General features: G+C 44.7%; 1 protein-coding gene and 1 long non-coding RNA gene across 8 annotated transcripts in view; one reads left to right on the top strand and one right to left on the bottom strand.

The window, feature by feature from the left end:
* Window positions 1–26,375, bottom strand: part of unc5db (unc-5 netrin receptor Db) — an 80,218-nt gene that overhangs the window by 21,153 nt on the left and 32,690 nt on the right. Inside the window, exons 1-8 of one of the 7 annotated variants that reach the window (XM_062454170.1) lie at window positions 19,822–19,922; window positions 16,179–16,394; window positions 8,390–8,533; window positions 7,916–8,019; window positions 3,273–3,453; window positions 1,793–1,960; window positions 819–983; window positions 166–198 (exon numbers count right to left, since the gene is read on the bottom strand). In XM_062454170.1, coding sequence (XP_062310154.1) covers window positions 166–198; window positions 819–983; window positions 1,793–1,960; window positions 3,273–3,453; window positions 7,916–8,019; window positions 8,390–8,533; window positions 16,179–16,394; window positions 19,822–19,825 — 1,015 coding nt within the window. In that variant the 5' untranslated portion in view covers window positions 19,826–19,922. Of the gene's footprint in view, window positions 1–165; window positions 199–818; window positions 984–1,792; window positions 1,961–3,272; window positions 3,454–7,915; window positions 8,020–8,389; window positions 8,534–16,178; window positions 16,395–16,506; window positions 16,713–18,400; window positions 18,721–19,786; window positions 19,923–26,375 lie in introns of those variants that run through there. The other 6 variants (XM_062454172.1, XM_062454171.1, XM_062454167.1 and 3 more) reach the window with 6 other exon arrangements.
* LOC134014962 (uncharacterized) lies at window positions 16,339–18,307 on the top strand. Its single transcript, XR_009929049.1, has 3 exons — window positions 16,339–16,442; window positions 17,667–17,796; window positions 17,971–18,307. It is a non-coding gene; the product is annotated as an uncharacterized LOC134014962 (long non-coding RNA).

The raw sequence follows: 26,375 nt of genomic DNA, 5'->3' as shown, positions 1-26,375 counted from the left end.
GGGACCTAGAACCCGTCGACGTTCTCGGCTGTGTCAATTCGGTTGCCGACGTCGTTCACCGCGGCGTCGTTCCCTGTCTTTCCCGTCTCCCACCTCAGGCAGCTTCAGGTGGCTAGGGGGTTGCGCCGTGCGTATACACAGAGATAAACAAGAAGCACAACTCACTTTGAGGTTTTACGTCATGCAGCAGCTTTCGATCTGCAAAGACAGAGAGACAGATGGAGGGAGAGGAAGAGAGAGAGAGAGGTGATTACAAATTCAAGGCCCCGAGCGAGATAGCCAGAGGACTCTCTGAAGCCGCTAATGCGGCGACGCCCGCTGAGCGTGGCAACAGACTGTCCTGATAACGATGTGAGACATGGAAAGGACTGGCAAAGGGGCAGACTGGCAAATGGGGCAGAAAAACAATGTGGATGATTACTCCTTACGTCTTCACAAAGTGGACAGAAAATTGGAAAGTGATTCTTCAAAAACAGCTACCTGGCAACAATCTACCCGTTCCCGAATTATAATTTGAGACACAGTACCTGGATGATAATTTCTCAGTAAGCAATTTTCTTATTCATATGTTTCTCAGTGAAAGCTTCTATTGAACAGTACCTGCTTTGTAATACATCATTGACTCCATTGTAAGTAGCAGTGATTGTGTGACAAGGTTTTGATTTAAAAACTGAAAATCGAATTGTTCTCGCGATACAATGACTGATTAATGCGATGCCTCTGAGAATGAGGGAGAAGGAGTTGATGAAAGAATAATGATGAGTGCAAAAGCCCCCCCCCCCCCCTCCCCGTTCCGACCGACCGAATGGGGTCCTTACTCTGTGTACACATTCCTCCGGTGCAGTTTTCGGTGGTTTCGCTGTCGCCTTCACACATCTTGCCCCTGTTCCTGGGCGCTGGAGCGTCGCACTCTCGCCTCCGCTGCCTGTCACACTGGCTACTGCACCTCGTCCACTCGCTCCACTCCTCCCAGCCTCCGTCTACTGCACACACACACACACAGCACAGCAGGTGAGGTGTCGACCCGTCTTGGAGAGTGTTGGCTGCACATTAACCCACAGCCCGGTTCACATAACAGGGATCTGAGAGTGGGATCTGGTTCACGTTGTTTGGGCTCAGGGTCCCTTCTGTCATGTGTGTCATTCGATCTAAAGGGGAACTCATCATGCTTAGCTTAACAAATATTGGGAGGGCCATATGGTGCCAGAGCATTTCTTGGCAGCTCTTTGCGACGGAGCATAATCCGTTTCGGCAAGCTCAGAGAAGGCAATATCTTTTGTGATGTTCCGCGAGTTCGATGAGCAGTCGTTCACAGTTTCTTCGCAGCTAATTTAAATGCAAATGATGAGTTTACACTGTGGCGGAGAATAGCGAGTGTTAGGGGTTGACCATGTTAGAGCATACATATTGTGCCACGCACAAGATAGCTTCTACACTGCAATGTGATGTTCTTCCTATTGGGATTGGCTCCGGAACAGAAGCTATTCAGACTGACTGACTGAACTCTCGCTGAAAGAAAGGAGGACTACAGCCACAGAAAAATACATTCTGGCGAAAAAGTAGTGAAGCACCTCAAGTCTGAGGACTAAAGCAAACATGCAGCAGTATTCACCACATAAAACACTATACAATAGGGAATGTATGTAACAATATAATGCAAATAAAACATATCTGATTGCTGGATTTTGGGGGGTATTCGTCCTGGAAAGCATTGTGTTCAACAGCTGTGTCTGCATGCGTGTGTGTGCGCGCGCATGTGTGTGTCCGTGCGTGTGCATGAGAGTGTTCGGACCTGGGCACGGGGCATTGCAGGTGATCTTCTGTACGGACATGCCCTCGCAGAACGCACCCCCGTTGAGAGGGGCGGGATTGGTGCAGGTGCGAGAGCGCTTCTGCACGCCCCGCCCACAGGCCGCGTTACAGGAGGACCACTCTGTCCACAGAGACCATCCTCCATTCACTGGGGGGGAGGAGACAGAGAGAGACAGGAAGACCGAGACAGAGACAGAGACAAATAAATATAAACAGACACAGAGAGAGAGAGAGAGAGAGAGAGAGAGAGAGAGAGAGAGAGAGAGAGAGAGAGAGAGAGAGAGAGAGAGAGAGAGAGAGAGAGAGAGAGAGAGAGAGAAAGAAAGAAAGAAAGAAAGAAAGAAAGAAAGAAAGAAAGAAAGAAAGAAAGAAAAAAAGAGAGACAGATAGACAGAGATAGAGACAGAGACAGAGAGAGACAGACAGAGAGAGAGAGACAGAGAGACAGACAGATAGAGAGAGACAGAGGGACAGACAGAGGGAGAGAGACAGACAGAGGGAGAGAGAGAGACAGAGAGACAGACGGGGAGAGAGAGAGACAGAGAGACAGACAGAGAGAGAGAGACAGAGAGAGAGACAGAGAGACAGACAGAGGGAGAGAGAGAGACAGAGAGACAGATAGAGGGAGAGACACAGAAACAGACAGAGGGAGAGAGAGACAGAGAGACAGACAGACAGAGGGAGAGAGAGACAGATAGATAGACAGACAGAGGGAGAGAGAGAGACAGAGAGAGGGAGAGAGACAGAGAACAGATTAGGCCCTTCAGAACTCCAGCAGAGTTAACTACACAGGCAACAATCTCCAGTTATTAATGATTAAGCATGCTCAAGAGAGCCACCACAGCCCGCAATGGCTTTAATGCGTTGAGTGCAGTGTGTTAAATAGAAACACATGTCCACGACTCTTTCACTAATTGCTGGTTCAATATTCCAAGCACTCGAGACAGACACAGAAAACCAGTCCCTAAGGCCGAATAGCTGGGCTAGATCGTGTGGGAGGACGTGCCCAAGGACAGGCTGGAGAAATAGAGGCGTTAGACCTGTCGAGAAGTAAACAACACGACTGTCTCGACTTGTTGTTCAGCCCGCTCAATGATTTGCCTGCAAGTGTACGGAGGCTAAATGTTTGTGAATGCTAGCCGCGCTCGCGAGACGCATACCTCCAAGGCCTTTGTGCCAAATGAATATTTGATGAGCAACACTCCTTTAAATGAGATTAAGACACAGTAGCTTATTCCCTTTCATAAAGTACACATTGATTTGGAATGCGAGCCAGACAATTGACCGTTTTAAATAATGCATTCTTCTAAACAAAGGGGAACATCATTCAGCACAAATAGAAAAGCTCAATGGAAGGTCTCTTAATCACTGGTGCTTGGGCACACAAAACAAGCATAAATAGTATCACGGATGAAAGGGGACATTCCATGGGTTGGGGGGGGGGGGGGGGGCAGTCTCACCGAACACCACCACGGTGGCGGTGGCGCTTCGCCGCTTCGCCACGATGTTGCTGGCGAAGCAGGTGTAGTTCCCCGAGTCAGACAGGCGCGCCTCGCTGACGATCAGGTTGTGGTCGGCCCGCGTGTCGATGTTGTCGTCCGTCAGGGAGCTCAACAGCTCCTCGTTCTTCAACCACTGCACCTGAAGCAGACAGAGAGACAGAGAGACACAGAGAGAGAGAGAGAGAGAGACAGAGAGGGAGAGAGAGAGAGAGAGAGAGAGAGAGAGAGAGAGAGAGAGAGAGAGAGAGAGAGAGAGAGACAGAGAGAGAGAGAGAGAGAGACAGAGAGAGAGAGAGAGAGAGAGAGAGAGAGAGAGAGAGAGAGAATTTTGGCAATACTGCTCAACCTGAACTGTCATGCCAATAAAGCATTCTGAACTGACAGAGAGAGAGAGAGAGAGAGAGAGAGAGAGAGAGAGAGAGAGAGAGGCAGGTTTCGAAACACTAGCAACCACAGCGACTCCCATCCGACCACAGCCACGTGTAAAACATGCAAGATCGGCAGCGTGGGTCGCCCCTGCATCGCTCCGACCTTTCAACCGCTGACCACGGTGACCTCAGACGTCCACATGGTTACATGACACACAACCACAAGCATTAGGCAGTCAGGATATCGCCCGTAAGCAATTACCAGTAACAGACATAGGGAGGAAAGCGAATTATGAATTACAAACTTAGTGATGCTTTACTGCTCCTACCGGGGTACAAGGAGCTGCCTCACTGCTTTTGCAAATTGGAGTCACTCTGTGGCAGAATGGGCTGGGCTGACAGATTTACAAGGGGGTTTTGCAGACACCCTTGCAAAGTAAACGCATGCATTGTGTCCTGTGTACCGAAAGCATTAAGGAGAGCACTTGAACACGCACACGCACATACTCACACAGGCCCAACATGATAGGTTATCATCATATTAGGTTCGTCAGTCACAAAAAAAATGTGAGGACATTGTGAGGATCTTTGTCCGGTCACCATTTTCTCATTAAGAAAGCATGTATTCATACTGTAGCCTGACTCGTCTCATTTACAGTTGATCGTGGTCTGGGTGTATCCTTCTGACTTACAGAGAGACAACAAGAGTCTGGAAGTGGTACGTTTTACTGTTTTATTATCCAATTTCCTGTCGACTCGTCGCCCGAGGAGTCCTCCCCAAAATTAAAGACACCCTTTAGTGGGGGTAGGTATCAGAGATCAGTGTTGAGCGATAAGAGAGGACAGACTGGGGACTGACTCTAATTTCTCATGATTAAACCAATCTGTCACTGGATGGGAGCCGACAGGGCGACACAACTGGCACGATAGTGTTTTCCCCCCTTTATGTATGTATTTCCATTTTATCTGGGGAAATTTGCAAGTTGAAAGAGGCAATTAACACGTGGCACAAAGGCAGGCCTCTCCTTTCTGTGGTTGGACCTGCTCGACATTCTGGGGCTGTCGCCGGTAACAGCCTTAGGGTAATGATGAAAAGATTCACAGAGCAGAAAGGGATGGATGGAGAGAGGGAGAGAGAGAGAGAAAGAGAGAAAGAGAGAGAGAAGAAGAATGAAGAAGAAAAAAACACAGGGACAAATACAAATTAGCCCAGTGAATGTGTGGCGGAGGATGTGAGAAATGAATCGCCTAATTGGCACATTTGTTTCAATTAGGAGACGGTCATCAGTGTCAGACTTGACGGAGGGGTTTCCGAGCCCGGGTGGGAGAGAGGGGGGGGGGGGGCGTGATTTCATTATGAGAGACGCTGAAGTGCCCTGAAGGTCACCTCCTCAGGCCCAGTCTACGGGCGACGTCCTCTGATCTTCTGGCCGGGTCAGACAGGAGCTGACGTCCCAAGCTGCTGGTCTGATGAGATGTTGCTAAGAAACGTGTGGGCCGAGGGGGCCGAGGGCCAATTAGAAGAAGGAGAAGCGAGGCATCCAGTTACACCGGCTGCCATTATAAAGACTTACGAGGTGTAAAGAGATGAAGATCAATCAACCCCCCCCCCCCCCCAAAAAAAAAAAGAATTAAACAACCTTGCTAGCTTCTGCTCATGTCTCTAACCCTTCCCTCCAACCCTGCTCTCCTGGGCAATGTAGTTTCAAGGTGATGTTCTTCACACAGTTCACTACAGAGCTATACTGGGAAAGCCAAAGATATGCTGAGTCAAGCCTATGTCTCTGAAGGATTGCAGTGTGTATGTTAGAAGTGAACCCCCTTTAGCCAGCGGAGCAGAGGAAACACAAAGGACACACATTCAGGTCGCCAGTGGCACCGTTGGTGTGTGGGAAGGATATCTTATTTTAATTGCTCTGCACCCCATCAGGGCATCCACTCAAGGGTTTCTCCAACAAGCACATGCCCCACCCCCCCCCCCCCCCCACCCCCCCCCCCCCCCCACACGCAAACAGTTCAATCAAGAGACTTTGAAGTCAGCACGCTTTCGGCGCGTTGATATCAGTGGGAGACCCTGAGGCGCGGGGCTGTGACAGGGCTACTTCCAACCTCCCTTTGCATTACGGCACTCGGGAGGTTAATCAAAAAAGGTACGGGGACACAAAGCGGGTCCGTGTCGCCCGGGCCGCCTCCCTGTAGCTTTCCGAGTGCCACCTTCACCGCCCCGCACCCCCTGAGCTATTTGTCGGCGCATTACTATTCCACCCAGATCTGTCTTATCTTAGGGAAATAAATAGGGGGAGCTCCTTGCTCCTAGCCAGGTTGGGGAGTGTAATTGCTTGGCTTGATGATGAAGCTCATCATCTGCTCTCTGGGAGATTTGCTCTGACCTGGGAGAAAATCACAGGCGGCGGGCGAGGGTGTTGCACTGGAGGAGTGTGGAAGGGTGGAACTGTGTAAACGGCTGTACACTTTAGTGTTATCTGAGTGTGAGATGGCTTTATGGCCGGGCCACGACACAGAAGACAACAATGGGGAATTGTTATTAATAAAGCACGCTTTCCATTTCAAATGAACTTCAAGGAAAGAAGATCTAATATGCTAACACATGCTAAATGTCCTTAGGTTTTTTTTGTTTTTTTTGCGTGTCAAGGCCTAGGATTCCTCTGAGGAAAATCCACCAAACACATTTAACATTTTGGGGTATCACTTCTGTGAGCTTACAGTTACTGGCTATTCAATTCACATGTTCAGAGAAACCTATAATGCAGCTCATTATGCAAGGTTCCCTCAAACTCCTAACCCTACATTCACACTTCCTAAAATCTGTGAAATAGCATTCAGAAATAGCATTCAGAAAGAGCTGTAAATGGCCCTTAATCACACATTGAGTGTGACATCCTGCTCGAATAGCTTACATATCACCATGCGTTGATTGTAATTCTGTGTAGACAAAACACTATACAAGTAGTCTACAGTACCTAGTATGAAAACAGAACATGTATACAGATCAGTAAAAGTATACGTTTGTGTATAGTTTACCATGACGGATGGATCAAATGATCTCACTTCCTTCTAACCTTTCCTTTCATTAGAATTGGGTTTGCTGCAGTTAATAAAATCAAAAACATCTTATTAAGACGAATACTGGTACGCTATTTGCTGCAGCACATTGAACACACCAGCATTGCTGTAAAACATATGCAGATATGTATTTTCCACAAGAACCAAATAAAAGGTAACGGCAAGGTGATTTCAAAACTGAATATCAGCATTTCTCCCACAGCCATACTTTCAGCATGCAACCTGTCTCCGAAAGAGGAGAGGAGAACCACTCAGGAGTGTCACACTGAGGCTTAGAGAACGCGACGCAGAATTGATCCAATTCGGAGCGATTCAAGTCTCGTTAGCTTGCCACAACATCATTGCTGACGGGGGGGGAGAATTTCCGAATGCGTTCCCTCTGAGAAATGTTTACCGCGCATCAAAACCACCAACTCCACAACCACCAACTATTAGCAATGAGAGTTAGCATCCATCCTGCTCATCCGACTGAAACCAGGCTTGGGAGAGAAAAAAATAACACATACCGCCTCCACCATCATCACCACCACCACCACCTCAACTCGCAGCTACAATTTCAATATTTCATGGAGGAGGTGCTTTGGAATTGACTGGGTAGCAGGTGCCTGCATGGCGCCTTACATTATTCACTACATCTCTGCTGGCTGGGCTCATTTGAGTTGACAAAAGACTATACTGCAAGTTATGGTGTGTTTTCCTGTGTTTGACGCCCTGTTCTGTTTCCACTGGTGAATTCAAGAGACCCCCAGTGGACACAGCTCCATCTTCGAGCGGAATCATTTACAACCTCACAGGGGTCATCCACAAAATCAGCTTAAAACACACACTACCGCAGTGAGGAGTTATCCGCACTGATTATCAACGTACAAGAATGAGCTCCTTATTGATTTCAGTAGCTCGCGAGCTTAATTATTAATGCGGAGCCAAACACAGCTAAGGGCAAATTGTTAAGGGTGCAAAGTAAATATGCAGTACAAAGTTTTTGTCAAAGCCCTTGAGTGGAAAGCTCAATATAGAATAGTATATGAGTTCAGAGTCCTCCAAGGAAAGCTCTCTCACTCTCACCCATAGCTGAATCTCCCTCTCTCTCTCTATGTGTTGGAGGCCTGTTAGGGGCTGGAGGGAGGGGCTGGAGGGGGGGGGGTTTACCTCTGCCGTAGGCACTCCCTCCGGGGGTCTGCAGTGAAGAACGATCATCCCTTTGATTGGCACTTCCTTCCCTTGGGGGTCCTGCTCAAAGCTCTTCCTGAGGTCTGTTTTGGAAGACAAGAGCCAGAAGTCAGTTCCCGGGGGCCCCAGTCGGCCGGACCTGGTCAGCCCCCCTCTCCAGGCTCACCGCTCCCCCTCCATCTAGCCAAGCCGCACCCGGGTTAGCAGCAGGATTCATGACACGGTACAGCTGATAAGGCTCTCTGTCGCACCTCCTTCTGCCAATGGGATCGTTTGGATTGAGTTTACTAGTTTGTTTACCGCTAGACTGTTTGAATTAGCGTAGAGTGCATGCTGGGAAATGATGACATCCGACTAAGCAACTCTTTCCCGTGCTTCTCTGGTGCTGCAATGGCCGCCGGTGTGATGGTGTGTGTCGCCCTCCGCTAACAGCGGTTGGCTGGCCGTACTCACAGGCGATGCGCACAGTGGCCTTGCGGCTCTTGGAGGTCCCCAGGTGGCTCCAGGCCACACAAAGACACCAGTAGTCCTCCGGGCCGTGGAAGTCCTCTACCTGCTGCCTGGACACGTTGATCATCACCTCCCGGACCTTCAACCCTGGAGGGAAGGGAAACACAGAATTGGGTCAAAGTAGGGACAAACCCCAGATTAAATAACACTACCTTTAGTGGCATTGCAAGTTGTTATGACTAAAAGGTCTCAGGTATTAACTGCGGTGTAGTGCGATGTGTGCGGTCCTTTGTTAGGGAACAATTGATTTTTCAAGGGTGTTGACATATTGTTGTAATCAGGTAGAGCCTACAGTAATTCTAGACTTCCCATACTCTCTGCTGGGTGTCGGCAATGTATTAGTAATGAAATGGCCTCGCTCTCTCTGAAGGAATAACACTGTGTGTGTTTTCTGTACCCAGAGCAGCTAACAAGATAAACAACGTCGCCTCCAACTGTATCTCCCTAATCATCTGGGCTCAGCTTGTGACAAGGCATCACGGCGGACCCGTTTCTATGGCACATGGCGAATCAACAGCGTTGCAGCCCTGTCATATTACGCAACAACGAAACAGCACTCTTGCTAGCAGCGCATTTTTAGAAGAAGCTCATTAAAGCGTGTCTGTACAAAATGGACTTCTTTCAAAATCCTCAGAGTGCCCACACAGTGTAACCCCCCCCCCCACACACACACACACACACACACACACACACGCACTACATTTCTGCAGACCTGTCACATAGTTTTGGATTGGGCTAAGGCTTCTTTTTTAATCGGAGTCATCGGTTTAGGACCTGTCGTGTGTGTATTCTTGCGGCTTTGTGGCGCCTTTTTAGCCTGCAGGCTTCCCATAGCTGGATTAAAAGAGAGATGCAATGTGCTTGTGACCGAAAAAAGGAGCAATCTGGTCCTTTTCATCACACCACACTGTCTTGGCTCTCCTGCACACATGGATAAATAACACTCTAATCTGACATGCTCTCTGCAAGTCAGAAAGCACACACTGGCCACACAGTTTGTAGAAGCCTTGCATAATTCTAAATGAATACCAATTGAAGCGGTGTAACGGCTGTAGGTTCACACTGTTGATCCTGGTGTAGTAGGGAAGAAGAAAGCATTCCTAACCAGCAGTAAAGAACAGTAAATAAGTTTATTCAAGCATGTTCGGGTGCTATTGCCATAAAACTGTAACCATATAAAATAATGTGAAAAAGATTTGTATATATTTATACATAATGATCTGAGAGGTCAAAAAAGGAAATGTTTTCATTTTCATTTTTCGACCTAAATGTAATCAAGTAGTTCAAAAACAAACAGGTAATGTTGACAGGATTGTATGAGGATAATTTACCAAGCCCGGCCAAGGTGTTACATAAAAAAAATCTGACTACAGCCCAGACTTCACAATTTATAAAATGGAGAGTGACACAAACATAATTCATTATGTCCTTGTATATAAATGGCATCTGACAGGGTTTGTGTGTATGGGTGTGTGTATCTACTGGGGAGACAGCAAAGAAAATCATGACTAATGACTGCATATAATCTGCCCCCAAAAAAGTGTGTGTGACTAATATGCTAATGCAGAATGGTCCTGTTGACATCTCCCAGCAGAATGGCCCATTTCCTTGACTACTAACCACCCATGACAGGTGGTGGGCCTGGGAGACAGGACAAGACTTCTACTTCATCATCTGCCACCCCTATTTGTTCATAGGAAGAACGTTGTTGACAGGGCATATTAAACAAATCCTCATGGTTCCTCTTGTCTAAACTCAACCTTTTCTTCTCTGTGAGGCTTTCCAAGACCTGACAAAGGAGTCCAAGTCACGTGACGAGCCACTCGTGAAGACCCAATCATGAGGAGAGAAGGTTACAGTCTGGAAGGGCCGGTGGCAAAAACGACAATGACGAATTCAAGGATTGTGGTGCTGTGAGCTTCATTGGAAGTGCCAAAGCTAGGCTAATCTGGTCTCCCCGATGGCTCTGATCTGTTGCCTTACCACAGCAAAGCTTCTCGAGTTGGACAGGAGTGGGACCGTAAGAGGGGGGTGCAAGGGGCGTTTGATCCGTTAACCAACAATTGTTCCTGGCCTGCTCCACTTCCTGCCAGGGAGGGTAAGATTCATCACAATCTTGGTAGACGCCCCTGGCTCTCTGTATTCATCTCTCCAATACAACCATCTGTGTTGTTATGTTGGATATTCATTAGGTCATTATTTGAGAGCGAGAATGTCTGCCGCATGAGGAACATAAGATTAAACAATGAATAAGATCCAGTATGATAAGTACACGTTCCCAATTGTGTCGCTACCTGTATCTTTTAATGTTTCGAAGCACTCCCATCAACCACTGATGACGAGTAGTAACACTTGTCTCGGCTTTCTCCCTGATGAAAAGCCCTTCCTTTCTCCCGATAAGGCCCTCCGTTGGTGTGCAGTGGCCTAGTGGGCCACTCATGGGGTAAGCCCTCTGAAGTGCATGGCTGTCAGCATCTGCGGCGCACACTTGCATGCTGATAACTCCGTGGCGCTTCCTCGTTTCCTGTTAACACGTCCTCCGGTCCTGAGAAAGGCTCCTCACAGGCCCTGTCAACACCTCAACAGGAAGCCATGTCTCCGCTTCCTGCTACACGCTTCAGCACAAAGGGGGGGGGGACACAGGGGGCCTAGCCCCTGATCTGGTATGAAAAAATGAGGACATCTAGAAAGTAATATCAGCCACGTAGAAATGTGCAGGTCCATAATGAGATGCTTGACCTTGATGTTTCTAACAGTACAATTCTTTTATTCATTGTATCAAGGGTACTGTAGCTCCTTTAGGAGTTGAGCCATTGAGGTCAGTGAGTGTGTGTGCGTGTGTGCGTGTGAGTGAGTGTGAGAGAGTCTGTGTGTGTGTGTGTGTGTGTGTGTGTGTGTGTGTGTGTGTGTGAGAGAGAGAGAGAGTCTGTGTGTCTGTGTGTGTGTGTATCAGCCATCACACCATACAAAGTGACAGCCATGGTAAATGCAAACACTTTAAGTGTCATAGCCGACACGACACTTAGTGCTCAGCTTAAGACGGAAACAGCCTTACTGTAACACATTAATGTCATACTTCATCAAACTCTCATTTCCTCCACACCCTCTACCTGTGGCACAGCTCTCACGAACACCAGGAGCAAGAATGATCATGCCTATTGCTTTGAATAGGCCCAATCCACCTCAGTGACAGGCACACTTAAGCACTTCATTTTAAAAGTATATCCAAATCAAATCTTTTTATTGCCTACCCACAAACTACAGGAACACACAGGAACCCACGCACACGTAGGCTGTACAAAGTATTCCATTACATGATTTTATTATGTGCTATAGGGGAATAAATGTTGTGCTGCTGCGTTTTTCATTCCCCTCGATATCAGACACATCAGAATGAGGCTTTTATCTCCAGCCTCCATTAGGCCCTTGATGCAGACTTCTTAACACTGCAGTCAGAGACCAGCCACCTATGGTGTCCCCTCTCTTCTTTCAAATAGAATACAATCCAGTTTCATGTTGATGAAAAGGCAATATACTTTTTTATGCCAGGGAAGCACTCTTTGTTTTCAAAGTCCTCAGAGGCGGGAAACAAATAGTTTGTAATAAATAAATGCATCCCTGTCATTTCAGAAAAGGTAGGCGTCACTTTAGTGTTTCGACTTTCTTCGTTTTTGGCCTTGCTTTTCATATAGGTTTACTTAGAGACGATAAATCAAATTGAATTTTGATTTGCACTAGCAGAGCTGGCACTGAATTTGACAGTAGATTTTAAGCACACTTCTCGTGTTAATGTACAGCGCCTTGTAGCATAGCGTACAGTAGGTCATGCACGCCATTCATCAGAGACTTAAGAAACCATCCATGTTTTAGTCCATTAGACATGAAACCCTGCAGAATTCCAGTCGAGGCCGGTAAAATAAGTTCTCCCAATGCAGTCGGTCAATGCCCACAGCAGACTGGGAGGCTTTGAATCGGCTCCAGACTGAGAATCAAGCTTCTTTCTCTTCCAAGAACAGCACTGTACTGCAGATACAAGAGACGTGATAGTCTGGTCACATAACCCGCCATGAAAAAAAAGAGGATAAAACACAAACCTTGTGTTTGAGCAGTGTGGCATAAAATCCAACCCAAAAAGTCATCAAAAACCCTGGAAGCTCCTTCCACAATAATAAAAGCAGGGGCACATCCCACAAGCACAGCCCAGTAAACCCCAATAAAATCCATCTCCGGAGACATGGTCATATCTTGCCTCTGGAGCCCACAGAGTAGTAGATTCAGGCTGAGGTGTATTGTCGGACCACGTTCAGTTAACAACCCCATTAACGGACTCACAAAGCAACCCGAGGGCAAAGATAACATCAATCCTTGCTTTAGTGCCCCATTACAGACTGGCAAAAGCATAGCGACAGAGCAAATGTATATGGGAGTGGATTGAGAGGGAGGATAGGTTGTGGCCTGACTGGGAAGGGTGGTGTCGGGGCTGGGGTGTCACTGGCCTGTTTGTCATGTGCAGGCATTCCCCTCGGCTAGCCCTCCTGGCAGGTAAGAGAGGCAGGACTGTTTATCTGCTCCACTCAGGCCTCCCTGCCTCCCTCCTCCCCTCTATAGTTGCTGCTCTGGTGTGCCTAGATCCACCATTTTAGCTTCCATGTGAGAGCACTGTCAGCTTACTGCTAGCCAACGATAACATTCACTGAGCACAGACACAACAAAAAAGTTCAATGACGTTTCCTGCAGTCCATGTGAATTGGGTCTTAACGGAATTTGTGGGCTTATGAGGGACCTTTGTTTGTTTGTGATTCCGGGTGCAAAATAGCCAAATTCCGTTTAAAAACAAGGATATTTATCTTTAGTAGCTTAAATAAAAACACCTAAAAGAAGGCTGGGAGCAACAGATTGCTACCAACTCCAGTGAAGGACTTCCTAAAGCCATGTTCTAAGAGCAAACCAAGAGTAGCAGTTTCTCCTCAAGGAAAAGTTCTTCAAGCCAGATGCCTTCAGATTTCTTCTCACATAAACAGGTTGCTCTCGGTAAATCACAATGAGGGAATAGTCTCTGATCCCCAGAGATCTAGTCCCCAGTCATCTCTGTAAACCAGAGAGATGACTGACGGTTCACCGCTATCAGACATATGGGGGGGAGTTGACCAGTTTTTTCACCAAAAACCCATGGGATCAATCTGTTCCTGAGACGAGTCCTGCAGAGCATTTACTGAGGCGGTACAGTCCTGGCTAGGAGCTTGGTGGTGGTATGCCATTAGGGCTTGTCTAATATGAATGAGGAAACAAGGACATCAATAAGCATATCTCACTGCAATTTCGGTTCAACCTATGCCAAGACTTTTGTACGCGTTCCTGAAGAGTGACAGTGGAAGCCAACTATTGACACTGCTATAAGCCAGTCATCTCTCAGCTGTTCTATTATGTATGCATATTGACCCCATCCGAAAATCTATCCCTGACAGGTAGACAAGATTCTTCCTGATCCCAGAGGCATCGGCACATCTGGCTGCCGTTCTTCCTAATGAGCTTGCTGCATGTGCTCAAACACCAACAAGGTGTGCATTCTCAATGAGGCATCTCCTTGATTCCTGACGTGGCGATACAGACAGCTAAAATATAGCAAAATGGATTTGTTTAGTTGAAAAAAAAACTATAATGCCTTCACGGCGTGTGTTCTCTTGAATGTATCTCAAAGTTCCCTTTTTTTCAAAAATAATATTAAGGCGACCTTCGCCTCAAATAAAATGCCCCCCAAACCATACTTGGTATCTGCCCTCTTCACCATTAGCCTTATTCATTCTACAGTAAGTTGTACTCAAAACACAGTCCCGCATCCATTTTCGGTGAAACTCAAGGGCATTGTAGCGCTTATCTGTGCTTGTGATTCATCTGCCTGGCTGGCAAATAAGAGATGTTATCGTGTGCTCTTTCTGGCATTGAGGGCCCTTGTCCTAATCAATAACATCCAATTCTTCACTGATCTGTGGCAGCGATTAGCCTAATCTAATACACAATGCTGCCGTCCATTACTGGGACTGAGGGACGGAGGCAGGTTAAGTGTGCCGTTATCAGCGGTTATGAGTTTAAAGGCTGATGCAATGCAGACACTTCAGCATGACTGAGGCGAGGACAACGTTCAGGTTCTTTTAATTGTAAATCCACTTGGGCTCTTAGATAGAGAAGTAATTTCACAGCCACAGGAGGCAGCACCACAGGCGGTAAGAGTGTGGAGGTGGCAGAAAAGGTAATTGTTATGTCTCAAAGTTTTGGTTATGGGAAAAGTAAAGTCAAAAAGTTCCCACCCACTTCCCCCGGTAGTTACAATGCGTGCCATTGCAGAGAGTGGGGATAATGTGTCGGGTTAAGAGCTGCATAGGGGGTTAAAAACCCATCTGGAGTGAGCGTTGCTCCATGAGCAGCCTGTTACTCACTTGAGAATGCTGATTAGCTGAATAAGTCTACTAAACCGTCAAATGAATACAAGCTAGACCTCAGATCATTAAGTCAACAAGATCTACACAACCCTCGGCCTCTACAACGATCCCATCCACGTATAATGGAGAAATGCGACAATGACTTTTCTGGAGAGAGAAAAAAAATGACTGCTTGAAAATGACTGGGGTTATGATTATAGTTGTGGCCAATGCCCCATCTCAACATGTTTACAGATTGGTATCTAGACTTCCTGGTTAAGCGGCACCATTACCATACATTTCCCCAAAGCATTAGCACGGAGTGTGATTTTAGAAATAAATTCAACAGGCTCTCACCGCACAAACAGGTGAAGGGAAACTGAATTAGAACAGCCTGGGAGCCATTCACATAATACAAAGTCACAGCGTTGCAAATACACAGTATCATTTTTCTACTTTGTATATTCTTCTCCAATCATCTTGGAAAAGCAGTTCCAAGATGATCATGCTTCTATGCCAATATATAAACAGAGGGTACGTTAGCCCCTTCATTATTGTTGCTGCAAGACAAATGGATGATAGTATTACGTGAAACCAATTGATTGGCTCCTCTATTGCTACATGCAGGACGTTGATGTTGCTTAAAGAGAGTTCACCAAAGTTTCCCCCATACGTTCCCACTCGCAGAGAGCAGAAATAATCAAAGTTTTCGACTTCCATTTCCCCATTATCAACCCCACAACAATTTCACAGCACAGCAATCACACAATAATGAACTTCCAGAAGCAATTAAACAGCCTTTCCTGCAGAGGGCCCTTCATGAATACAAGAAAGACTTCTCTTTCACAGCCACTAATCAGTGCCCATTTCAGGCGAGGTGTCACATCAGCTTTGTTTTTTTTTCACTCCCGGAAACCCCTTCAGGAAGTGCAACTCTAATCAACACAACCTGTCAGCGCCTACCCCTGATAACACCTGATGGAGCTTAATTGGGATGAACACACCATCTCTTTTGCATCATTCAAAATTACACAGGCACCAGTCCAGGACTTGAACAAACTTCTTGGTTAAAAGTGGTTATGGTATGGATAATCCAGGTATGGATTCAAATACATGTTGCCACAAATAAACACAATCTGCATATAATTTATGTATAGGTACCATTCATTGACCATGTTTTTAATCACACTATTACCGTAACTTTAATTAGTTTAACAATGTTTTGTTATACCACGTGAAAAAAAAACTATTAAAAAAAGGAACCAGCGCAATTTTTTTATGGGGTAGGAAAAGATAGAAGGGAGGTTTCATTCTACCAGTGTTCTGATCCATGTGCTCTTGAGACGTGTGCTCATTCTGATGGACCCATTCCCCGTTGCACTTGAAGAAGATCTGCAAGGCCGGTACGGCCCGACAGCGCAGCTTGATGGGGTTGCTCTTCACGATGTAGGCGTCCTCTGGTTCCTGGAGGAAGTGGGGGAGGGTGCCTGGTACAGACGGCAAGTTATCGGGCACGACATCTCCAGTGGATCCTGAAAGACAGGCATCTGGTTAAAGTCGTACGAAGCCAATAACTTGTGGTGAGAATGTTTTGTACATGGATATTAGCATGTACAGGAGGAGACAACCCACAAATGTATTTACACAGGGATGCATTTTGTTTCCTAGCAGCAAGTTAGAAATTCTCTTCAAGGCCATATCTGAAATATGTTATTTCCCCATACACAATGTTTGCGTTTCTCATTCATAATAAGTTAACATGGTAGAGAGGGGAGAATGTCTGGAAAACCATTTCAGCAATTATCATCCACCCTAGTCAAAATCAGTCTCTTCAGAGCAATTTGAAGAGAAATGAAATCAAAGCACACCAAGCATGGCAGTGGTGGCAGAGGACTGATTACAAGAATTGAATACATCTTATCTCTGCCTCAAGCGGCATCTTCATTCACGAGAAAACACAGACTTTGTGCTCCCGCCAACTCTCTTTGTGTCGAAGCCGGTGCATCATTCAAGCCATGTTATTTCTTTCATTCAGTTTGGCAAACACCTGGCAAGGTTTGCTCCCCTTGTTTATAGCACTGCCTGATCGATCGAACAGAGGTGGGGAAAACATTGATCTGACAGGCGGCTATTGTAGACGGGAATTGTATTCAAGATAAATCTGGACTCGTTTGATTGATGTTTCCGAGTCCCCACCCACCATCCCTCCCTCCCTCCCACCCACCCACCCCCACCAACCCCCCAATATGCTCTCTGGGTCATGAAAGGGTCTTTAGATCCCACCCGAGGCTAGAACAATAAGGAACAGGACGTTTGTGATCACGCCAACCCCTGGGATTCATCCCAAAATTAGACCTCAATCCCATCAGAGCTGCTCCAGCTTAGCCATTCAGAGCTGTAAAAGCCCATGAAAGCTATTATGTCCCACCATCAAATCCAATTTTGCTCCCCTGAAATCGAATCGCCCAGCTCCACTCCCCAGCAGCCACAACTCTTGTTGTTAAATAGATAAATGAAAGGTACGAACACCCAGACTGCTCTCACATATAAGGAAAACCAACAATGCTTACAGTAACTACACATCTAGAAACTATTGACTTCACTAGATACGTGACCACACACCACATTTTGGTTTTCTCTTCCAAGGAAAATGGAAGCTTAAAATAATTACGCGTACAAAGACTTGATAACAAAACAAATATGACAGGAAGATACTTGTGTCTATGTATTATTTCCTCGATCGATGAAGATGTAAAAAAATATAGATAAAAATGGGAGATTCAATTATTGTAATTCCACTACAGGAGGAAGCTGGAGCTAGGACGAGGGGGAACAACCTGCTGAATTTATTCATGACTCACAACCTTGCTGAAGGAGATGGGGCAACCGCTATATCACTGGTAGAATGATTCCTGACAGATTTTTAATTTCCATGTAAGTTTGATCGTCCTCTGAATAATGGAGACAGCAGACTTGCACACATTTTGTTCCATGACCCTAATTGACAAAGGCGATGCATGCTGAAAACAGCATAAGTGATTTCACGTGCGAGTGGAAAATCATTGACTTCACCACAATTTGTGCCTTGTTTACCCTCACAGCAAGAAGGCTTTATAATATCAGTCCATATATCACCACATGTGGTGAATAACTGATATGTTGTGACATTGGATACCACAAGCTGTTTGCTCACAGAGGGAAGTCTTCCTCATCTGTATAAATTATACATTCTCTCATCTTGCCTTTGTGACAAAGAATGTCTAATGGTTTTCACAAACACTTTGGAACAGACATATTAGAAATAAATTCAAGTAATAAACCTTTACTTTTATGTCGCTTGTCTTACTGTAACTCACTACAATCTATAAACAGTAGGGTTCCAAACCCATTTGATACTTTCTCCCAAATGTACGCAAGAAGAATATCATTATCACTCCAAATACACAGGAAGTACAAAGAGATCAAATAAAAAATAAAAAAACCAATGCATTCAACGAACGATTAAAGTGTAATTACTGCGGCATCTCTTTTCTCCCACCTAGTTGAGTGTTGTCATGCAAGCGGGACGTGAAACCACCTCGAGTAGAGAGGAGGTGCAAGGCTTCTAAGCCACAAGGTGCCATTGATTTGACTGGAGTACACATTCGTTCCCCGCTGCAAACAGTCAATTACAAACTCCTTTCCTATGTGCTTCGACACTTGATGTCGACACCGTAAAAAGGCAACAGATAATTGGAAAGTGACAATCCGTGCTTCATAAAACTCCAAGCAGAAACACTGTTGGCTGTTCCTCTAATGATAGATGCTCGTAAATATGAGCCCTAATGAAGGCAATGAGCGTGTCACCAGTAAGTCACTTATTTCCTCATTATGGCAGTTAACTTTTACACTGTCTCTTAGATGCTCCACCCCCTTTCTGCTGCCAGTCACTGATTTACTTACTTACTAAGCAGAAGGCCCGCAGGAAGGGCAGGGCACACAAACACCATGGGTAACCCTTTTTCATGAGGTCTATGGTGGCCCTGACATTCTGTTCAAGTGATAAGTAGATGTGAATGAGGCCCTGTCAAGCAGAAACTGACTTAATTCAACCATCCTGAAGACAGTCCATGGCAATCATGAATCTAAATAGCTGACAGGAAGCCTGTTATGTGCCATGGTATTTTTCTTTGCAGAGGACAAATTAGGATTACAGAGAGTTGATGAATAAGGGAAAAGGGATGCAAGATTGGAAGTAAAAGTAATAGAATAAGGCTGTGTCTCGATAAGACTACTTTCACTGCTAGTCACTGGCTGACAGCTCACCTTCCTCTCATCAGCAATACTGCCTCACTCACAAGCTTCCTTCAATGAAAGGAAATGGACAGCAGCCGAAGTGGGTTACCTAAAAATCCACTTCGCAGGACCGCTCTCATTCACCCCCTGACTTAGAGACTTACTCATTTCACAGCAGCTCCAGAACTCAGAGTCCTTTAAACTACACACTCAAACCTAGCAGATCACTAGGGATTTATAGAGTCACCCCCCCCCCCCCTTTCTACAGGGGCTGAGATAGGTGGAGGAGCGAGGCTGAACAGTGCTCGTAGTGCTAGCATTAGCTCTACATCGTGAGAAATCTCTTAGGTTTCAGCGGGGTTCTCTTTTCATTTGACAGCAGGAGTGTCAGAGGGTGTCAGACTAATCCCCATCTCTAGAGGTGAGTCAAGCGGCCAGGCTCAGAAGACGACCAGAGCTCTGATTTCCACAGCTCTCATTTCTAAAACTCGTTGCGATTTCTTGGGTTGTCAAAAAAAAAGAAGAAAAAAAAAGAAGAAAAACAAAGCTGCCAATGTGAAAACACACACACACACACACACACACACACACACAAATGAGCACAAACAAAACCTGTGAGACCCACCACTTCTTGAAGGATATGACCTACGCAAGGTTATGAGCGTTGGATGTGCTCGGTCTTACCCATGACCGAGTAAGCAGGAAATTGTTGTCTGCTGACACAAATTGCACCATAACATCGTCATGGAATATAACATGGCCATAACAAGGCTTCGGGAAGCATTTACATAGACTGTAATCAATTTCGAGAGAAACAGCTGTAAAAGTACCCTGCATCCATTTCGCGCTATGAAAAGCAATTACATGGCGGAATAAGTGTCTTCACGCGCACTGCTCGTAAACGTTCAGTTTGAGAGGTTGGGCTCCTGGTAATTATAGAGCCGTCCTGTCAGTTAGAGGTGTACGCTGTTGAGTCCTCCTTCTCCTCAGGAGGCCGTGAGAGCCTCTCGTTGCTGATTGACCGAAATAGGCTGTCAGTTATTGACACACTGCCTTTGAGGTCGTCCCACAGGAGACCGCAGATGGATAGGAAATCCTCGACATGAGGCTGAACGAACAACTGTCGGCATCAAGCTTTCCAGTCCAGGTCTGAGGGATTCGGTTGTAAAGCCTGCCTCGAACCCACCCATGTTTAACTCACTTGTCATTCCCTTGCGAACCATGTCGGAGACGGCGGTGGGAGCGGTTGAATTGCTCAAACCCATACAGGGACCATTATGGCTGCAGGTCGTCAGTCAATGTAAAATAGTACGATGGCCCCATGGAAATATATCTTAATAAATTACTGCACCATCCATAAAGCCTTCACTTGATTAGAAATCAGAAACATTGACGAGGGATCATGTGACACTTGGATGTGACACTTGTGAGTGACAGTGACAACTTTAAGCTCCTTTTAGTGTTGGTTAGCTCAAAGACACTAATTGCATTAATACAGGAAATACACAGATGGGTGGTGGGACTAGGCTGTTTGATATGTCAGGGGGTAATTACTAATATACTGCAGAGAATACAGATATGTTTGCCTTATAAGTCTGTTGCCAGTGTTATAAATACATGTGGCTATGCAGCACTGTCACATATGTTGTCCATTCAAGTAAAAATAACTGTAGCCTCAATGACAAACTAATTCTGTCAGCAATGAAAGATTACACACTTTCAAATGAAACTAATTGCAATCTCCAATTCACTGGTAACTTTGACAACGTCTGATGCTGTGGCACCACAGTCAGACAAAAGCAAAGAGGAGAGAGAACCTTTAATTAAGGCCAATCTTTGCTCATTTGAGTTACATTTCTGTCTCATGTATAAACATGAGGTATCTGCAGCCCTAATCCTCACAATACTGCTGAATCAATCATTGCTTATTAGACTTGCGCCCAGTGAATAGATTTTGTTGCTGGCAATGCTGATGAGACTGCTTTGCATATTTACTGTGCTAACTTAAATCTCTTGCCAGTGCTATGGAATGTCTGGTTGCGTGTTGCATGTGTATGAAGCACAGACCAGCATGAGTGCAGAGGAGTCCAGCAGATCTAACCATGAGTGATATATACAGTAAGTTGTCTAACATACAATGCCCAGCCCACTATGGTACTGTACATGCAACATGCAGTGCACTACTGCGAGTCATTAAAGAGATGCTAGAGACACACAGTAAGGGATTCACTGTCTGATGGTTTAAATGAAAAAGCATTTCTTCTGAATAGCAAGATGTTGGTGTCTGGATAGGTTTGATCACACCTTGCAGATAGGTACAGTGAATTGAACAACCAAAAACTAATTATCGACTCCCGCTGCCTGACAAATCTGTCTATCCAATTCATGTTGGATCCCAAACAAAGAGATAAATTCACAGACTCTCTCATCTGTCTCTCAACCTTATAACACACATTCACTCACAATTTCTCTCACGCTGTCTTCCTTACTCTCCTGATGTGAAAATATCCCACACCGGCTCAGTGGTCGTGAGCTAAATTGAATCTCCACAGACGAGAGTCTTGTTGTTATGGCTGATTTATTTACTAGAGTGTGGATACTTTGGGCCAAGAGTAGGATCCTGGGGACAAGGCCTCTGAACCTAAGTTGATCCCAGCTCTCGTAAATCTTATTTAATAACAGACATTACATTCTATCGCACCTAATGGGCTGGACTTCCACATAAATCAATGTGTGTTCCCAACCCCATGTTTGATCTATATAATGCAAGAGTATTAACGATACTGATTCCAACAAAATTATTTTGACAGAATTCCATGAACAAAATTTTGACTTTTTGTTCAGAAAAACTAACAAAAATCTAACAATATTGCAGAGGTTTATCTGAAGGAATCATGCTACAAAACCCGAGCTAAAAGAAACTCTAGCAGTTTTCAGATGACTGGCAGTTCCGTGTAAAGCTACCTTACTGCTGTCAGACACCTAACATTGATTTATTAATATATCATTCCGTAATTGATAGGGTGGCATTCTGTAATCCCTTGTTAATATTTCATTTGACCTCTCCCCAAACAGGAGTTTATCATTTCTGACAGACCCCTTCATGTGGGGAGCCATGGGCGATGGGGACTGAGTGCTGTTGCAGCTCGCACATGGCTTCATTTGAAATGCAACTCAGTCCATACCTGAGGCTAGGTGTAAAGAGAACATAAAGGACAACTGGTAACCTGTCCCATTTCCACCGGATTAGGTTTAGCAAACACTGCTGTGTTTATATTATCTCTATCTGTATCTCATGAATGCATCATGTTTGCTCTCGATCATTTCCATGGTTTTTGTAACATTTCCTCATGTCCATTTAACCAAGCACACCTACAATTGCATGCAATACGCTTTCAAACTAACTCCATGCTCATGTGAACTCAACACCTTCTGTGTGATTTCAGTAAATAGTATATCTCACAATGTTTATTTCCATGACATTAAGTCATGGATGTTTAGACTTGTTTTAATATAATCCTGAAAGTGTTACTGTTTGAATATGTATTTTTTCCCCACCCTGATTACATGATATTATCTAAAGTGTATACTGTGTATAACCTGGATGAATACCTTTTGAATAACTTCAGAGAACAAGGATGGGGATTGTTACAATAATAAAAGTAACAGCTCACAACACCCATATTGTGTGTGTGTTAACAGAGTGTGTGTACGTGTGTGCCTTTGTGTTTCTGTATTTTCTAAGTTCAGTCAGAGTAGTAGACTTTCTACCTTAAAGCACATGGCTGGAAGAATTGTTGAATTGATTTACTGAACAAGCCCGATCTTTCGACACTTTGCTCCTATTGATTACAACTTCACATCAGAAATCCAAATAGAACTCGTTCTGGGATTTAATTAAAACTCAAAAGAGAGAGTGACTGACGTTGCGGACAGGGTGGTACGAGAAATCAATTGTGCAATGCAAATGAGTTTCAAATCCCTCCCATCCCTTTGGACCTTGGAGTTCTTCAGTGCATTCTTAAGCAGACGCTGAACACAATTTTATTCAGCAGTTAGGAAGATAAGGAAATGGTCTTTAAATCATTATTAAAATAGGGGCCATTACGCTGAGACTTCTGTCCTACTGTACATTGACAGCATCAAGAAAATTATTTCATACTCAATTTAATGCTAATGTGAGAAATATTTCCACAATATGTTCAAACATCATCCAAGTGTTAGAGAATGATTGTAGAGATGGATTAGGATACAAATCTGGTATTGGTGAGTATTACAAGATGTTGTTCCAGAGCAGGTTGAATGTCATATTTCTTTGCAATGGGATAGTTATGGATAACTACAGCATACATGGTAAGCGGTTAAATGTTATCATTGAAATCAAATCAGTGTTCTGTCTTCATCACAGGGAAAGGGTTGAATAAATTATGCTGTGTTCTAAATGGGTGGCACCATCCAATCAAAATGCTTTATTTTTTACAATGCTGGTCAGATGGCTGAGAGGTTAGGGAGTCGGGCTATTAATCAGAAGGTTGTTGGTTCGATTCCCGGCCGTGCCAAATGACATTGTGTCCTTGGGCAAGGCACTTCACCCTACATTCCTCAGGGAGAATGTCCCTGTACTTACTGTAAGTCGCTCTGCTAAATGACTAAATGTAAATGTAGTAAAATGGGACTGTTATTATCTTGAATATGGTACATTGGTTCCCTTTAAATAAATGTGTGTGTTTTAGGAACCGTTGTATTTATGACCATTGTCAAACAGACTTTTGCAGTGTAAATGTCCAGTAAAAATGGTACAGCCTTGAACTCTGTAACCTCACCTCCGGCTAATGGGGCATAATCATTGATATTGGCAGCGGGCAGCATTTACAAGAAGAGAAGTGATTAATGCTAATTAAGGCTGGATGGAGTGTGTGCGCGCTCATGCGTCTGACCTTGCTTGGTCCACTCTCCTGCCTGACCCACAGGCACTGTTTGCATGATATCACCCCGCCAACAGACAGATTTACTGATGCAATCATAAATGCTCTTTCAAGGGAAGCCTGCTGCAGTCTCCCTACTAAACACTGGTCAAAATGGAAGAAAGAAAGGAAGAAATAATCGCTGACATGGAGAGGGAACCAGAGAGATGCACTCTCCCAGCGCTCCCTGATCTCTTCACATGTATCTGTTGATATCTCTGCTGGCGGTGGAGAACTGTGGATTCAGCATAGACATGAGACATCATGAAGTCAGGCAAGGGTTGAAGAGCTGGTGAGGAATATCAACACCACCAAGACTACTGTAGAAGCAGTGGTGTAAGCAGCAGTGTTCTCTTGCAATCTATGCAACTTGATCTATAAGCTGAAATGACCATCAGAAAACACGAGGAGTTCAATAGTGCTTGAATCACATTTTTACAGCCGTTTAAAGCCTAAATACTCGTAATGTTTAAATGCAGCCTACATTACAATTTTCTTGTGGGAGAAAACCACAAGAAAACCAAACTTACCAAAATCCATATTTCAACCGAAAGTATTTATTTGACACTTTGAACCAAATGCTTCTATTTTTGAACTTCATGCCAGTTCAGCTTACTACTACATGTCACAGCAACTGGCAGACCCTCTATGAAGAAGTGTCCCTCTTAAACTTATAGCAGTTTTAAGCAAGGAACCCTGGAACAGGATTGCCATGACAGACAAAGATGTTCTTAGAGACAGAATTTAAGAGCCTTGGTAATCATGTGTCTCCTTGCCTCATGTTGGCATTGACAGCCCTGCCAAAAGACTACTTCTTTTTTCTGACCCTGACATTTAACAAGAGCCAACTGAGAGTCAGACTCACTTAGTCTCACCACACCCATTGTGTGATTCATGAAAATATCCACGTGTACTGCGGGCAGAGTGAGGGAAACTAGCAACAGAAGGCACCGTGGCAGGACACATTTTACAGTAAGTGAGCCAGAGTGGTTAGCACCTTGACATTAGCTGAGAAGAGAGGCTGAGGGAAAATTGAGCATGTCATGCTGTGCCTCAGTATTTTAGGGCTCCGTTTGAAGTGGATACTGATTTGCTATGTGTATTCCTAGCAAGAACACACAACACACACACACACGCAGAAGACTGTGTTTCAAACATTTGGAGATTTAATAGCACAGCTCATTACCAAGGTTTTGTAGACAATGACAGTGCAGTGGATGTCAGCTTTGTTCACTTTCCATTTCATAGCACTGACTGTTTGAGTCCGAGTGTTTCAGCTGCATAACAGATAAAAACAATGATACTTTTGACTCACATAAGTCTGCTTATGGCAGTTTGGGAAACATGAAGAAGCAACATTCCATACCACTATATGCAACAAATAGCTTTAATAAACTTCCAGAAGATTTGAGAGTTGCTCTTACACTGATTTCTTTTAAATCCAGATTCCCACTGTTCTGCTAGACTGCGAAACTTACTGAGCTATAAACCTTGCACTGAATTTATTTTAGTCTTTAATATAAATAATAAAATACGTCTCGACTTTCTTTTAAATATTTAATTCAAATGTATTTTGATGCATTCTTTTAAAATCGTGTTATATTGTATAATATGTTTTTATTTGAAACGCATAAAAACATTTCTCCCTGAATAATGCTACAGAAATAAAATACAATATCATTAGTATCACACTTAGGATCACTTATCTTGTCTTGGCAGCTTTTCCATGGGTACCTTCTGTGCAAACTGAAGTTAGTATTGTCCAACACAGCAAATTTAAATCTTTCTTTCTTGCTCTCCATGTCTGTACTGTATCTCCATGTCTGTACTGTATCTCAAAAGGGAATTAATTACACACACAAGTTTTCCAGCTCTCACTGCAAACACAATGAGGTCAACACAAACAAACTGGTCAGCACGCACGCACACACACACAAACACAACACCACTCCATGACCCTCCCAGCTCTCATCTCAGCATTGTTTGTGTTGCTCCACTTTGCAGGGAATGTGCTGACTGCTTTCATTGTAGTGCTCGATATCAAGAGGCACTGGCTTTCTCTGACAATGAGTCTCCAACCGCAATACTCTCCACACCATTTGCTCCCTCGCTCTCTAATGAATCAACACATGACAAATCTTCTTGATACAGAGCATTGGCTTTTGAATAGCACTGAATCACAAAAATTGCCCTGTTACTGTACTGTATGGCAATGTTGGTAGAAATGCAGTCACTCGGTCATTATTTACTGACAGGATTTTTTTTTTCTTCCGA

Source organism: Osmerus eperlanus, chromosome 28, assembly GCF_963692335.1.
Source record: "Osmerus eperlanus chromosome 28, fOsmEpe2.1, whole genome shotgun sequence".
Lineage (NCBI taxonomy): Eukaryota > Metazoa > Chordata > Actinopteri > Osmeriformes > Osmeridae > Osmerus > Osmerus eperlanus.
This window is presented reverse-complemented; position numbering and strand designations above follow the sequence as displayed.